The sequence below is a fragment of the Tursiops truncatus genome, chromosome 13, assembly GCF_011762595.2.
Source record: "Tursiops truncatus isolate mTurTru1 chromosome 13, mTurTru1.mat.Y, whole genome shotgun sequence".
NCBI lineage: Eukaryota > Metazoa > Chordata > Mammalia > Artiodactyla > Delphinidae > Tursiops > Tursiops truncatus.
Genome location: NC_047046.1, coordinates 24,054,598 through 24,071,277, shown reverse-complemented (window position 1 = coordinate 24,071,277; position 16,680 = coordinate 24,054,598). Strand labels below are relative to the sequence as shown.

At 52.2% G+C, this 16,680-nt stretch overlaps 1 protein-coding gene across 10 annotated transcripts in view; it reads right to left on the bottom strand.

The window, feature by feature from the left end:
- Positions 1–1,004: 1,004 nt before the first annotated feature.
- DEPDC5 (DEP domain containing 5, GATOR1 subcomplex subunit) overlaps positions 1,005–16,680 on the bottom strand; it is a 92,992-nt gene continuing 77,316 nt past the window's right edge. For all 10 annotated transcript variants that reach the window (XM_073790324.1, XM_033837263.2, XM_033837261.2 and 7 more), the window contains 7 exons: positions 16,330–16,438; positions 14,732–14,956; positions 9,992–10,161; positions 6,708–6,879; positions 3,865–3,925; positions 1,820–1,902; positions 1,005–1,673 (listed from right to left, as the gene is read on the bottom strand). In XM_073790324.1, the coding sequence (XP_073646425.1) occupies positions 1,381–1,673; positions 1,820–1,902; positions 3,865–3,925; positions 6,708–6,879; positions 9,992–10,161; positions 14,732–14,956; positions 16,330–16,438 (1,113 nt within the window). In that variant the 3' untranslated portion in view covers positions 1,005–1,380. The remainder of the gene's footprint in view (positions 1,674–1,819; positions 1,903–3,864; positions 3,926–6,707; positions 6,880–9,991; positions 10,162–14,731; positions 14,957–16,329; positions 16,439–16,680) is intronic.

The window sequence follows — 16,680 nt, the reverse complement described above, 5'->3', positions numbered from 1 at the left end:
ATTAGGCCAAACATTTAGGAAAAAAGGATGAACAAAATAGTCAAGCCCCCTGCCACGTGCCGCGTGTGGTGGGAGGAGGGCAAGATGCCGTGGGAAGACATGACGGGGTCCCACGGAGCTTCTCTGGAGAAGGGACCTTTGAGCTGAGGGCGGATGGATGACGGCCAGGATGAGTGAGGAGTGTTCCAGGCAGATGAAACAGCGTGTGCCAAGGGTCTGAGCCCATAAAGAGTTTCTGACGTTCCTGGTGGCTGGAGAGGAAGCCTGGGACCAGATTGTGCAGCTATGTCTAAGAGCTTTGAAGTTCAAGTCACCAAAGAGGTCTAAATAGGTGGGAGGAACAATCAGAGTGGTGACTGCCGAGTGGAGAAGGGCCTGGAGGGAAAGCAGAGACCAGGTGGGAGATGCTCCTAGCCATGCAGGAGGAGGAAGAGGTGAGGGCCAGGCTGAGAGCGGCTGCAGGGCTCCTGGGAGAGTGGTACGGACTTGCAGGCCATTGAGGTGGTAGATCAATAGGGCTTGTGATTAACTCGGGGTGGAGGGGAAGTGGCGGGAGGGGAAGTGGTGGGAGCTGTCAGGTCCCCCACCCTCTACCCCCTGGCCAGTGAGGGCGGGGCTGCGGTTGAGGACCATGCGGAGTCTTATCCCACGGAGCAGTGGGTCCTAACCTCAGCCAGAGTCAACAGAGGCTTCCTTGGATTTTTTTCAGAATGCCACATTTGTGCGTCATGCCAGGCTCACCTACTTAGCAAGACTCGCCTCCCACAACCAGGCCCGCGGGATCCCAGCACCTCGTCCTGTCTGCTCATGAGGCCTGCCCGGAACTCTCTTCTCCTGCCCGAGGGCCCGTGAAGAGAAACCTTTCAGTAAACTCACAGCCAGACCCCCAAGTGAATTCTGGAGTCCTCCCCAGCGTCTGTGGCCGCCTCATCGGCCTCCAGGGCCCCAGCGGCAGGACACGACTGCCCAGACGAAGACAGGATTGCTGCTGCCCGGTACCAGGCTGGGGACAGGGATGCCACACGGGCCAGTTTATTCCTGTTACTGCTCTGTACAGGTATATACAGTTGGTGTGAGCCTATGGTACATTATTTCACAAAGTTATCTTACATCCTGTGCACACTCCTCCTGGGCGAGAAGTACCTGCGGGCGGTGGAGGAAAGGACGCTCACGGGAGCCACTCTGTTGCTGAGGACGTGCACGGGGGCGCCCTCCCACCTGCTCCCGGGTGCCGGAGCCTTCCGCAGTCTTTCTCCTGGAGCGGATAGAGGCTGGCGGGGGCCAAGCAGCACCCACAGCCCCCACCACCCCAGCCTGCCTGACCCCACCGAGTACCATCAGCAGCAGGACAGTATCCCCCGGCCCCTCGCCCCCCACCCATCACGGGGCACTGGCGTGCATCTTCTCCAGGCAGCTCGTCCAGAAGGTCACCAGCCGGTTGTCACGGTTGACGCAGAAGTCCGTGAAGTCCTTCAGCAGCCGGTCAGCAAACCTCTCGTCGCCGGTGGCGCTGGAGCGCCAGGTCTTGGTCAGCATGGTGTTGTAGGCCCAGCTGTAGCCCACCCTCTCCTCGCAGAACAGGCTCTGGCTGGCGGAGCTGGTGGAGTTGCGGCGCCGCCGTGGCTGCCCCGAGAACTTGCGCTTGGAGTAGGGCAGCTGCAGGAACACCGTGCCTGTGGGGACAGGGGCCAGGTCACAGCTCCGGGAAGGAGGGAGGGAGGGTGCCCGGGCCAGCCCCCCGCCCCCACTCTGGGGCTCCCGGTCCTACCTCGGCCGCCCCAGACCCCGCCCCGTCCACACTGCGCCTGGAGCGCCTCACCTGTGACGTGGATGTACTGAGGCTTGGTCTCAGCAGGGAAGTTGAAAGCAGAGGCAGAATATTTATCTTGAACAAACCCAAACCTAAGGGAAGGACAGGGAGACAGGCCGATGAGGGCCCCCTGGGCTACAGGGACATGGCGGGGGGGGGCGGGGGGGCATGCTGGGGGGAGCGAGAGTGTGGCGAACACGACTCTCCGACGGCCATGGGATCTGGAAAGTCTCTTTCAGGTGGAACATTCAGGCTGCTCCTCACTGTCCTCACCACTTCCCACCATCCCGGCCCCCTTTCCTCTCTGGTGCTGAGAGCCTCTCACCTGCCCAGCTCTCCCTCCTCCAGCCTTCATCTCCACCCAGCCACCCCCCACTCCATCGCATCAGCCCTCCCCCCTGCGCCCACCCCCAAGACTGTCAGCTCCCCCGGGGAAGGCCCTTATCTTAACTCTGCTGAGCCGGGCCCCTCTCCCCTTCCTCTCAGTTCTCCCACACTAAGCACACAGTAGTTCTCAATAAAGGTTTTGCATTGAGAAATATCATAACTGGAGTCCTTTCCTTAAGGCGAGGAAAGCTAGGGCCCTGCCTCGCCGTGTTCTGGAAACAGGCATCCATGGCTTGTTCTATTCCTGGTTTTTTAATTTCCACAAAGTGCATGTATTACACTCTACCTGCTAAGTGCTGTAAAGGATGCATTGGCAGATATGGCCCCTGCCCCGAGTCTGAGGGGTTTATGTAATGAAGCCTGTGATGAGGCAGAACTATAGCAGGGAAAACCCTGTCTCCCTTCCTGGACTGAGCTCCAGGGAGGTGCTGTGTTGCATCCTCTACAGAAGCTGCTGGCTTTACACGGGCACTTGATAATTATTTACTGAAGAACATGTGCAGTCAGACGCATAAACAGATCGGCTGATGGGCACTGCCAGCTCATCACTGTCAGCTGGTTCTAGCACATGCAGGAACGGCTCTGGAGTCTGCCCTTCTTCCTCTCTACTTTCCGATCAAGGCTCTCTATTTACTCAGCGTGGATCAGCAGGACCTGCTGACAAACTCGTCTTCCTCATAATAACTACCATCTCCTGGGGCCCTACTAGGTGCTGGGAACGTCAGGGAACCCTCCCAACAAACCCGGTGAAGGGGGAGAACTCGAAGGCAAAGCACCTCACGGTTCCTCAGCCAGATGCCGGTGGAGGCCGAGGTGAACCAGGCCTGTCCGCTTCCCACATCAAAGTCCTTTCTCACCTACCTCTTCATTGACCGCCCCAAATCGCACCCCCTCCTACTGGACGGAGGAAGTCAGGTGCCCTGGCATTCATTTCACAGCCTTTACCAAGCATTGAAGAAAAGGGCTGAGTAAGGTCTAAGGCAGGCCTGGGCCGGCTTGGGTGGGGGAGGCTGAAGAGTCCGGACTTTATCCTGCGGTTGGTGGGGGGCTGTGCACGGAGGGGGGTGTGCCAGGTGGGGCGGGGACAGCTGAAGGTGCCTGAACAAGATGATATGACACTGAAGCAGGCACAGGAGGCTCTGATTTTCTATGAATAACACAAGGCAGCAACCGGACACTGAGTTAGTGATGTTCTAGAGACCCAGCTGGACCGGCCTGGGGGATACAGCTAAGCCTAGGAAAGGCTCTCCCTGGTATACATATTAGGTACCAGTAAATATCTACTGAACGTATCTATTGCTTTTTAACCATTCATTGTCTTCTCAACATGTGTCAAGAGGCTCCTGACAGATTCTACAGTTTTTCACCTCCTGGAGAGTTTGGCTCCAGGTCCTGTAGGAGGCTGAGGAGAGAGCTCTCTGCTCTCCTACAAACTGGAAGAAGAGGGAAGCAAGTCTGAAAAACTACAGCTCCAGGAACCGGACAGGTGGTGCTCATCTCTGAAACCAAGGCAGAGGGGGGACTAGTCGGAGATAAGCAGTGAATCTGTCACTGGTGGACTGGGTCCATCTCCCCAGAAAGGGAATGAACTGGGCTTCGCTGTGGTAACTGCTATTTGAGACAAACACTGATGCCTCCCCATGCTTCCCTCTTGCTAAGGGACAAACCTGTGTGCAATGGCTTCCTGGAAAAGGTGCATTCGGTCCCAGTATGTTTCTGGTTCAAAGCCTAAAAGGAAAAAAGAGTAAATGCCGAGTTGTGATTCCAAGATTTGCAAATCTCCCTGGGTCCAGCCTTGGGTATCCTTCACTACTCTTGGCAATGCTCCCCCCTTGAGCCTGAGCTCTGCTTTTTCACACCACCTGCTTTCAGAAAGACCAGCCTCCACCCCAAGGAGGGATATCCTAAAGACAGTGACAGCCCTCAAGCTTCATCAGGGTCTAGAAAGGAGAGGAATATGAGTCCTCAGCGGCCCGTGTGAGCTACTAGAACTTGGTATAAGACTCATTCTAATGACCGTCTGTGCCAAAAGCGGAAAGGAGCAGGATATTAAAATACAACCAAGAGATAAGCTTGAAATGAATGTCATTTGCTTCTAAGGAGAAAAAAAAAAATCCCAATCTTCCATTTTAGGGGTGGGGAAATTGAAGCAAATCAATATAAAATGATTTTTGGAAATGTGATCAGCTGGGGAGGGGAGGGGAGGGGAGGGGGCAGGGCAGGTGAGTGCCCGCCCCCACCGCCCACTTCGTGCTCCAGCCTGGCTGGTGTGAGGACAGGAGCAGGGTGAGGAGGTGGCAGGGCTGAGGCAGCTGTCACACAGCAGAGGCAACAGGCCGGGGCTGCTCTCGGGATCAAGGTGTGGAGGGCTGGGGCAGCAACCACATGAGACCTCGTCCCAGAGGCCAGGGGTGCCTGCAGGGGCTTTGTTGCTCTTTCTGTATTTGGAATTTTATATCTAGGTTAGATTTGAGGATTCTGGGTAACCAAAGAGCAGAAAAGAGAAAAGATTTTGGCTTTAACAGATAAAAACAGACAGTGTATTCTTGTCAGATTTTTAAGATTTTGAATTCCCTGTTATCAGAACGGGAGATAACAGGAAGAGAGGTGGCACAGAAGCAAGAAAATTGATTTTTAGATTCAAGTCCTTATTCCTTTCAACTAGGACTCCTTTCGTTCAGCTGTAACCATGGCAACCAACAGAGGATGCTGGTCTTGAAGACTGGGTTACGACTGGCAGGGAAAACCATCAGTTCACACAGAAATGTCCTCCAGTGCCAGCCCTGCGAGCACCCCTGCGCTGTTACAGCGAAGGTGGAAAACCCCAGAAGAGTCTTTGGGTGGTATGGGGGGAGATCTCGCCTTCCCCTCAACATGTTAAAAACAGCAGTAGGAGTAGGAGGCGGTGCCTGGCTTAAAGTCATCAGATGCAGACATAATCACCTGCCATTTCAGGACGGCAAAAAACAGTCCCCCCTCGGCCACACCGTGAGGGTAAATGAGAATGTGTGTGTGGGGGGGGGGTTGGGGGGTGCTTTGTAAACCCTAAAGATCCCAGGATCTTCAGCCTCCAGGGGCCGGGGGGCTCACCTGGAACCCCAACTATCACTTAAAACACTGTGTCTATACACAAATGTCTTCCAAGATGTAAAGAATGTACAGGTGGGCCTTTGGAACAAAAGCTCTTTGCACCCCGGGGGTGGGGGGGCCGTTTCTCTGCCACCAAACACAGCACAGACTCATAAGAACTCAGGAAAAAGCATCTCCTTCACCTCAAAAGTTTTTTTCTCCACACTGATAATTTCTACGCCTGAGAGTCTACAGGGCTCTGACACACCAGCAGCAACTCTAGCTTTTCGTTATAAAAAGATCATCCATGAGCTCATGGGGTGCTTTGTAGGAGCTAATTACATGCTCACTGAAATGAGTGCTTGGTGATGAAAAGTCCATGCTGTGTGAAGTCAGCTCATCCCTCCATCTGTCTACACCTGCCCTCAGAGTCTGGTAGACGAGGGTGGAGCAGCGGGTGGGGTTGGCCCCATGGTCTCCATTCCGGGGAAGCACTCTGAGGGGGTCCCGCGTCCTCCAGGTGCTGACGCATCTCAGCTTTGCACAACAGCACACTGTGTCCTGTTTTTGCTTTCAGTGCCTCCCATTTCTGGCCTTTATTCGTGGAGCAGCAGATCCAAGCCTCCAGTGAGGATCAGATTCCTGCCGCCCAAACCAGTAAGGCTGGAGCAGAGAGAGGAGGGTGTAGGGAGAAGCCTGGTGCTGCTCGAGATTTACAGAGCACAGCGCCCTCTCCCACCCACCGTCCCCTCCAGGCCTTACGAGGGTCTTCTTGAGCTAGTGAGGCAGCTCTGGTCACCCCCATTTCAGGAATAAGGCATTTGAGGCTCAGAGACATTAAGTGACTTGCCCAGGGTTGCTCAGCCACTAAGTGAAGAATCAGGATTGAAACTCTGGCCCCAGCACTTCCCTGGTGGCGCAGTGGTTGGGAATCTGCCTTCCAGTGCATGGGACACGGGTTCGAGCCCTGGTCCAGGAGGATCCCACATGCCATGGAGAAACTAGGCCCGTGTGCCACAAATACTAAGCCCGTACTCTGGAGCCCACGAGCAACAACTACTGAGCCTGAGTGACACAACTACTGCAGCCTGCGTGCCTAGAGCCTGTGCTCCGCAACAAGGAGGGACCACCGCAATGAGAAGCCCGCACACTGCAACGAAGAGTAGCCCCCGCTCGCCACAACTGGAGAAAGCCCGCGCGCGGCAACGAAGACCCAACGTGGCCAATAAATAAATAAATTTATAAAAAACAAGCAAACAAAACCCTCTAGCCCCCTGACTACAAGGCTCCTTCTTTTCACTGGCCCGTGAAAAGCTGGCCTCCATTTCACCAAATTGAAAAAAAAAAAAAAAAAAAAGCTGGCCTCCAGGCGCCTCGAGAGGCGACCCTGGGGGAAGGGTCTACGTGGGTAACAGGCCCTCCGGAGAGGGGTGTCTCTTACTGTCAAACAGGTGCTCGCTGCCCTCCTTGAGCAGGCAGCTGATGTTGAGTGGGATGAAGAGCTGGGCCCGGAGCGGGTCGCCGTACAGGTAACTGGGCAGCGCAAAGGGACCCTCCAAAACCGGCACCAACAGAAAGCCACAGGAGGTGGCCTTGCGATGCCAACCTTGGACCTGGTGGGAAGCACAGAAACACACAGCGTCACCTCCAAGTTCATTCTGACAAGAGAAGTAACTTCCTGAGGAGTGAAGCCACCCGAGTGATGGCCTGCGTATTGATCCACAGGTTCACTGATTAATGTCCACCGGCTCCAGACCCGCCCTGGGAGGAGGAGACACAGTTGAACCTCCTGTGAATCCTTGGAAGACCGGGAGGTAAGCGCATGGCTCCTCACAGCCTGAGTTTCTGCAACTTCAGGGGCTCTTTCGGGAGGAACAGGCTAGAGAGAGCTATGTCCTGCCTCTTCTTGCTCCATAGGATGTTGGAGGAAAGTCACAGGATATAGGTTAAGTCCTTCTAATTTTGTCCTTTATCAAAAATTTACTAAGTCCAAAGTATCAAATAGGAAAACAATCCACTCAGGCTGGCTGAGAGAGATAAGACGCCGGCTGCAAGATGATCATGGTGGCCTCTGGCCAAAAGTGACAAGCGCTGACCTCGCAGAATGAGAGCTGCTCTCTGCAAGCTCCCAAACGCCATCTGTCTGAAGACTGACCGAGAATAAAAGTTACTGGGGCTTAACGACAAACCTCCCCACTCTTAGCTTTTCTCCCAGGAACACCCCTAACCATGACCAAAACACCAAGGTCTCTGTTTGACCAAGTAATTTCTAAGGCTTATGTAATATTTATCTAAATAAAATGTGGTTTATAACAAATGTGGACATGGCCTTAAAATAATAATTAACCTACACTCGAGATTCTTAAAAACTTAATAAAATCATGATAAAAATGAGCAGCTTTCAGTGGGTTTTACATGAATTGATGTGCAAAGTGTACTTTTTAAAAGATAGATGCTAAACTCCTCTGAGGAAATACTCTTCTTCCCGCCAAATTATAACTGTATCTCTGTGTGTGTGTGTGTGTGCGCGTGTGTGAGTGAGAGAGAACACTGTGGCTGTGTGGTTCTGAGACAGTGTCACCTGGTGGGGCTTCTGAGGAGGACGCTATCGCACTGGGCCAGAGGGTTAGTTCTGGCTGGAGGGAGTGGTCATCCCGGCGCTGACCCGCCGGGGAAGAGCTGGTGTCCCCTGCAAGCTGAGCGGAATGGGCAGCTGGGCGTCTTTTTTGATTTGGACCTTAACAATGTTCCCTGGATGGGAGTGTCTCCATGGGAGGGGTCCTCAAAGACAGTAATGCCATTTGGAGGCAGACAGGGGTTGGGCAGACAGAGACGTAGACCAATCTCTTCCACGTCTTATAGGGATAAAACTAGGCTTTTGAGCCCCGGACAAAAAAACCTGTACGTTGCCAGCCGACGCTGTGCTCCTTTCCCTTTGGTCATCTCCTAGGCTCTTCCAAACTCTTTTTGAACTTTCCAGCTGCTTTCAGCTGTGCAATGAGATGTTTGGACCAGTGTTGGAGGGGCGTGGGATTCAGTTGAAGCCACAGAGAAATACTCTTTGGGGCTGAAGGAGAGAGCATATAAAAAAGGGTAGGAGACCGTAAAGATGGCTCACGAAGGCTCCTGGAAGACACTGACAGCTCGGCTAAGGAGCATTTATTTTAGACACACAGCCTGGGATGGGGGGTGGCCAGGAGCAATGAGTGACCTGATGAGGCAGCTGGACCACGGTGGACGAGAAGCAGAAACAGTCAGGAGACCAACTGAAACAGGGCTTCTCAGCTTTGGCACTTGAGACACTGGGGCTGGGGGATTCTTTGCCGTAGAGGCTGTGTTGTGCTCTGTGCTATAGGATGATGGGCTACATCCCTGGTCTCCCCATCACCCGCTAGACCCCAGGGGCACCCCCACCATTTGGGGCAAGTAAAAATGTCTCCAGATATGCCAAATGCTCCTAACAGGTCACAACCACACACCTCCCCCACCCCTGTAGAGAACCAGTTAATAGCAGTGATATTCACGAACAGAGGATTGTGTAGATAAACTATGATACAAACAAGCAACAGAGTATTCTGCAGCCCTTAAAAATAATGAGGCAATGTCTTCCAAATTGAGCTGATGTAGTGTGTTCTTGGTTACCAAAATACTCAGGTAGCTTTGGAAATTTGAAATGGTAAATATTCATGATGTATAAAAAAAACATGATACAGGGACTTCCCTGGTGGTCCAGTGGTTAAGAGTCTGTGCTTCCACTGCAGGGGGCGCTGGTTCGATCCCTGGTTGGAGAAGTAAGATCTCGCATGCCACACGGTGCAGCCCAACAAAAACAAAACACATGATACATAACTATAGAATCTTAATTACATAAAAATGGATGCTTAGTTGCATAGATACATAAACGGGACCTAGAAGGACGTGTCAGACTCTAAAATACTTGTGATTACGGATGACTTTGATTTTTTACTTCTTGTGTTTTTTAGTTTCCTATTACGCACATGTTAACTTTTAAGAAACAAATGTTATTTTAAAAACTTTCCCCCCAAATGAGGCAAAACAAATTAAAAAACAACTACAGCGAAGCCGACTTATTTATATTGATACAGAAGATATATAGGTGATAGGAAAAGCACAACATGAATAGTAAATATTCTGAGCTACTATGTCTGTTAAAAAAAAAAAAAAAAAGTAAAAGTAACAGGGCCTCTATATGCACAGAATCTCTCTCCAAGTACCAGCAAAGTGGCAGGGCAGTAGATGGAAGTCCCAGGGAACAGGGTGAGGGTGGGAGAGAGGGTTACATTCTGCTCTGCACCAGTGATTCTCAGCTGGGGGCAATGCCTCCCCTCCCTGGGGACATCAGCAATATCTGGAGACATTTTTGGTTGTCACAGGAGGGTATGCTACTGGTATTTGGTGGGTAGAGGCCAGGGATGTTGTTCAACATCCTACAATGCACAGGCCAGGCCCCCCCATGACAGGACCATCGGCCCTACGTGTCAGTAGCACACCAAGGGTCAGAAACCCTGATCTACACACGCTTTTCGACTGTTTGAATTTTTCACTATGCTTAATTTTTTGAAAGAGGCTAATCCAACGGTCCACGTGAAGGTAACAGGAGCCTGAAGTGAAAACCATTTTTTGAGTGACGTGAATCTCTACCGAGCACCCGCGCGCCCGTCTGCCAGGTGAGCCCAGGCCTGACCGCACATAAGGGGGTCTCACCATCTCAAAGAGCACAGCGGCGGTCACCGCCATCCAGTGCAGCTTGATCTCGAAGGCCGCGTTCAGTGAGAAGTTGCCGTGGTAGTAACAGCTGCACCACTCCAGTCGGTCTGTGCGGTTGTTCACATCCACGTCCAGGGTCACGGTCCTCTGCTCTGGGACAGTGGCAGCTACATGGCAGGGGGGGAGGTTGGTGGCCAGGGGGAGGGAAAGGAAGGCAGGGGGTGAGGAGGAAGAGAAAACAACTGAGCATCCAGATGTGAAACTGCAGATTCCAGATGCTTCCTGGAAATCAGCTAGTCCAGGGCTCGGCAAATGCTTTCCATAAATGTCCACGTAGTAAATATTTTAGGTTTTGCAGGCTACAAGGTCTCTGTTTCAACTATTCAATGCTGCCGTTACAGTGCAAAAGCAGCCTCAGGTATTACCTAAACGAGTGGGCGCAGCTGTGTTCCAGTAAAACTTTACAAAAACAAATGGATTTTTAGGGCAGTCAGGCTACTCTGTGTGATACAATAATGGTGAATACATGTCATTATACATTTGTCAAAACCCATAAAATGCACAGCACCCAGAGTGAACCCTAAGGGAAACCATGGGCTTTGGGTGATAATGATGTGTCAGTGTAGGGTTGTCGATTGTAACAAATATCCCACTCCAGTGGTGACGCTGATAGCAGGGGAGGCTGTGCATGTGTGCAGGTTGTGCGGGGCGGGGCAGGGAGTATATGGAAACTGTACTTTCTGCTCAGTTTTGCTGTGAACCTGAAAGTGCTCTAAAAATAAAGTTTATTATAAAACAAACAAATGAACAAACAGGTGACAGGCCAGATGTGGCTGGTTAAACCATAGTTCGCTTCCCCTAATCTAATCCAATTCCTGATTTACAGATGAGGAAACAGCAACCCATGGAGGAAAAACGTCTTGGCCAAGATCAGAGTCAGAACCTCAGCCAGGCTGAGCCCCAGATCTTCCAATTCCAGTGACCACGAAGGGACATGATGGGACACACAGCCCGGACCACAGTGAGGAGAAGGTCTTGCTTTTCTGGTTTCAACCCAGGAAGGCAATAGTTCTATAATCGTTTCTCAAGAAATGAAACCTCTTAATGAAGGCTAACGCTCTGTCCCAACAACCGTGTGCTGCCCAAGGATGTCAGGTCAGTGCCAAAGTGGCTCATGCAATCTGGGCTCCTGCTCAGAAATCCTTCTCAACCAAGACAGGGGTGTTTTAGAGACGGGTCAGACTGTCAAGTTCCTGACCAGACTAAAGGCCCAAAGCTGGCTCAGAAGTAAGATCAGGGCTCTGCTCCGCCTGGCTGGGCACTGCCACACGTGGGGCTTCCGCAGACTACGATCGGACCCTCTTTCTCCCCTGCCCCCTTGAACCCAGTGACATTTCTCTGCGGCAGTCAGCTTAGTTCTGGGTTCTGCAGGTAGAAGCCCCGAGTGGCTTTTATCACACACAAGTAACGGCTCTTGAGTCAGCAATTTGAATGAACTTGTGCTGGGGGGGTAGTGGAGCTGCCGCTCGGACGCTGAACGGGACCTGGGCAGACCAACACTCAGCTGCGAGGTACACAGCTTGTCATTCTCTCAAAACCAGAACGTGCAAAAAAAAAAAAAAAAAAAAACCAGAACGTGCAAAGTGGGAGACACTGTCGACTTGGACTGGGAAGACCTAAGCCCTGCCGTCCAAGCCCTGCACCCCTGAGAACATTGCTCCACCCCTCCTGGTTTGGCTCCTCGTCTGCAAACTGAGAGGGCGCCCGTCCAGCTGCTCTGCAGAGAAGAGGGGAGGGTCAAGTGAAACATGGATGAGAAGGGCTCTCGGACCCCCCTCCTGCCTTCTCCTCTGGCCACCCTCCCTTGTGACTCTCCTCCTTTCCTCCTCCTCCTGTTATTCCTTCCTCCCAGTTTAAGGCACGGGCTTATCACCACTGCTCCATCAGAGGTCTGCCTAAGACTCCCATGGACGCTGCTTAAGCCTAAAGAACTAGGTGGCTCTGGTGCTAATAGTCTCATCAAAACGAGTTTCTGTCTCTGCCTCGTGTTCCTGACTCCTGACACCACCAGAGGAACCCTTTACTGAACAGCCCAAACTCAAGGAAGGAAGTTTGCTCTCTGGGCTTGGACAGTGTGTTCTCTGTAGGTGAAAAGCCCCAGTCACAAAAGAAAGGGCACTCAGAAAACACCAGCAGTGACCTTGCACATGTCTCCTCTCCCATGTGGCACGTCAAGTTCAGAACAGGCTGGTCTGAGGAAGCCAGAGGAAGCGCACTGTTCAGCCTAGTGGTTACGGGCTCAAGATACCACTGGCTTCACCCCTCAGTAGGGGAGGTGACAGTGCAGACGCTGCGGGCTGAGGATGCTGACAGTGGTGTGAGCCCAGCTGAGGTGCAGCCCCTGGCCAATTCTCTGCATCTCTTCTCGACTTCCATGAGGACCGGCTTGTTCCCCTTGGGATAGGGAGATATAGCGAGGCCAGTGAATAAGGACAAACCAGGCTGAGCATCCTTCACCCGTGTGACAGAGACGGGTTGTCAAAGACCTGAGGAGGGGATCGGTGTCACAGGAGGAGAAAGAACAGCATCTCAGGGAGGGGAGTGAAGGTAAAGGTAACAACCAGCTCTGCCCATCGACAGAACGAGCGATCTCGGGAGTGAGTGCCACGTGGGTGGGAGTTTTCAAAGAGCAGCTGGCTCCCCACTCCTCAGGGCTGCTGTGGAAGACATTCAAACATCAGGGTTTGGACCGAGGTGCCCTACAGCCCCTTCTGAGCCTGAGATCCAGTGGGCTACAAGAGAAGGCTGAGAAGTAAAAGGCATGGGACTGGCTCAAGGGATGCAGCGCTGCCTCTTCCGGGGTCTCGGATCCCCTGAGCTTCACGGCTCAGCGACACAAGATGACAGGGGTGGGGAAGTGGAGCTACCACAGACCAAGCCAGACAGGACCATGTGCCACCGTCAGGCATTTCAAAACAGTTTTCTGCTGCTAACTTCCAACTGAGAATTAGGAATGTCTAAAAAGGAACACATCAAACTGAATGAACGAAAAAGGGAGCAGGTCATAAATGATACAAAGGCCTTCTTCCCCTTCTATGTCATTTTGATTTTTTTCTGAGAAAAAGACTCAACACTATAGATAGACCAATTTCACTTAAGTAAACAATACAGTAAAAGTCTATATTCTAACCTGAAAAAATGCTGGGAAGAAGGATCTCATGTCCTAACACAGAGGTGGGAGGGGTGTTACTGGAGAGAAGTAGCTGTAATAATGCCGTGTTGGGTTTAAAAGGAAAAGAAACCCACTTCCTGTGGGAGGGGTGGTGGGAAAGGAAGCTGATGGAGTAAAATTCCACTATAACAATCATGGGAGCCATTGAAAACCTAGTAAGTGGATGTTTTCCCAGAAAACATGCACATATGAAAGATTCTGCCTAGTTTCAGAACCACCGACCCTCCTGACACCCCTGTACAGGGTGAAGAATACCCCAGGTTGATAAACTACCCGCTGTAGACATAAATATCTTTGCCCCTACTCTTCCTCTTTTTTGGACATATTTTCCCATATGCTTTTCCTTTTTGACCACACTTTTTGAAGTAACTAAGAACCAAAGCTAAACCAAATGACACAAATCTCATCCTGAGCTTCAGATGATGGCAGTCACGAGAGGGTTGTACCAGCGGCTGCGGGAGAAGACTTTGGAAATGAGGATGTCCCTAGAGAGACTGTCAAGATAGCCTCCAGAACCAAAATGATGACGCATTTCCCAGAAGCAGTAACCCTAACCAAGGGGTAAGTGCAGCACACGGGCTGGGACCCTGCACACACCCCCGTGGAGAACTTGGTGAGAAGCGGTGGTCTGTCCCCTGCCTCTCGCACAAAGCACTGGCCACACTGGCCCTGAGCAACTCTGAGAATCTGGAAACTGTGACGACTTGTAACGTTTCCATTCCACCAGCTAGGCAAGCATTCCAATTAGCCGGGCACTTCTGGGCTAACCAAGTAGAATGGGGAATTTCCCTGGAGTTCGGCCTACGTTACGTTTGCTTCCCTCCATCCAGAGGGTTTTGAGGGTCTCTCCAACCTGCCTTTGAGGGAAATCTCACGACGCCCTGCCTAGAGCACGCATTTTCTAAAGACGCTCACATCTCGACCCATCAGTCCGGTCCTTGAGAGCAGAGGTCACCACTGTTCAATAAGCAGGTGCTCACCCCATCTTAGGGCTGCAGGAACCGAGGAAGGGAAAGAAGAATCCCGGTGTGCATCCCTTGATGGGGTAAGCACATTTGGGGAGGGAGGGCAGAGAGGAGGGTCACGCACAGGGTGAGTGCCTGGAGTGGACCACCTCTGAGGTCCCTTCTTCTTCTGAGGTCCTAGGATGTTGTAGTCATGGGACAGCCTCTGGCAAGAGCTAAACCAGCAGTGAGCACCAGCTCACGTCCCCTGTGTCCTGAGCCTCTTGGGAAAAGTGACCACACTGTCTGTCCTCTCCTATCCATAGAAGATTAGTGTCCTGCCCTGATCTGACAACTGCTGAGCCCTGTTGGTTTGTTGGGACAATGATGAGCTCGACCCACTAGGCTGGTGAAAGCCGCACAGGAGCCGCGGTGCTAACAGTCACAGTGTGACAGCCACGGGGGCCCTAACCCTGGTTCCCGTGGCACCGCCCCTTTGGCTGCCCCTCTGCTCAGCCACCCGTCAGTGTGTCCCCGGGCTCCATCTGCTTGGGCACCTACCTAAAAGCGCAGCCGCCTGGCTCCGGCCCCCGAAGCTGCGGCTGAAGGAGCTGTGCCTGCTGGCGTACGAGGCTGGCCGGCTGGGCAGCCAGGGCAACAGGAAGGCAGGGATCTCCGAATGCAAGAGCTCCTCGGCCACGAAGGCCACCTCAAACCACTTGCGCTGGAAGCTGGCGAAGTCGTCCACCGCTGTCGTGTGCCAGGCAGTGGGCTGCTGCACGGCCACTGGGAAGGGCAGAGGGGAGGGGGAGCCCTCAGCACGAGCTCTCGTGTGCTCACCAGTTCACGCCCAACACGGGTGAACCTGAAAACACAACGCTAGCGAGCCAGACACAAAAGACCACAGAGTGTGTGAGCCCGCTTGGGTGAAATGTCCAGAACAGGCCAGTCTTCAGAGACAGAAAGCTGACTGGTGGTGGCCAGGGCCTGGGGGAAGAGGAGTTTTGGAGGGAGCCCTAATGAGGACGGGGTTTCCTTTCAGGGCGATGGAAGAGGTCTGGAACCAGATAGAGGTGGTGGTTGCATGACACTTAGAATACTCCATGCCACTGCCTTTTAAAATGGTTAGTTTTGGGAACTCCTTGGTGGTCCAGTGGTTAGGACTCAGTGCTTTCACTGCAGTGGCCCAGCCAGATTCAACCAAGATCCCGCAAGCCGTGCCCCACGGCCAAAAAAAAAAAAAAACAAAGCCAAATAAATAAATAACTAAAATGGTTAGTTTTATGTTATGCAACCTCTCCTTCAATTAAAAAAATATTTTATCCCCAGTTTCAGACCTCTAATTTCAGAGCATGTGACAGTAACTGGGGGTTTTTCACCTTGAAGGTAAGGTGGGTGTCTACTGGTCAAACTCAGAATTTAAGGGAAGAGGGGTGATGGACACACTTGGTGTCTACGAGGAAAAAACCTAGACGGATCCACTTCTAATACATGCTTGGATAAGAGCGCCAGTGAGTGGCACCAGCCGCTTCATCTGATGGAGTATTCCCGAAGCCCAGAGGCCGAGAAGCTGTCTGTCTGAAGGGTGGGAGTCACTCCCCTCCAAGGTCCCTGTGTGCTCGGGAGGGACTGGAGATGCTGGTCGGAACCCTGGGTGCCTGCAGCTCTGACCAGGCTGGAAATTGCTCCCCTTCTGGGAATTCCTTTTATTCATTAAAAAACAAAATACTTGAAATTTATCTTGGAAAGCTTGCTAGTCTTCCTGGAGGAAGAGATGGAGTCTGAAGGCCCAGCAAGTAAAAAGTGCTCTCAGATGAGAGCTGTCATGTTATACTCAGACCCACCTGCACTGGGTGGGGGTCGGGGGCGCCGTGAGTAAAAACAGTGACCAGCAAATGAGCCGCGGGCATTTCCTCATCATTTCCCTCAGCCTCTTTTAGGCTTATCTTCCATCCACACTGTGCTCACCAAGAATGTACTGTGGCTTTAAGAAACCCTTCGTCACTCTGGTGATGCTCAAAGTAAGTACAGATGCTCAAGGAGGCTGACGGATCCGTCAACTTAGGGGACAGCATCACACGAGGAGCTCGAGAAGCACCGTCATTTAACGGAGCATGTCACCAGGAAACACCTGCCCCACGGGCAACAGTTCGCCTCACCTCGCTCAGGCTCTCTGTCCATCACTATCTTGTAGAAATAGAAGCCATATATGAAGGTCCTCCAGACTTCACCAGAGGCGTGTGTGATGAGCTGCTCTTCCAGCATTTTCTAGAAGGAGAGACAACGAAGCTCTGAAATTCCTGCAGAGGAACATCTCAGAGGTGCAGCCCTCAAACCCCACTCCCCACCCCCATCAGTGGTGACGACTGCGCTGTGTTAAATGCTGTGCCTGGTGTAAATTATATTATAAAATGCAAATGCATAATACAGTATCATCAGATATTTCAAACATACAGAAAAGTATAAAGAAAATCCAGGTCATGCCATCAGCTAAATTCAACTAATTTAAC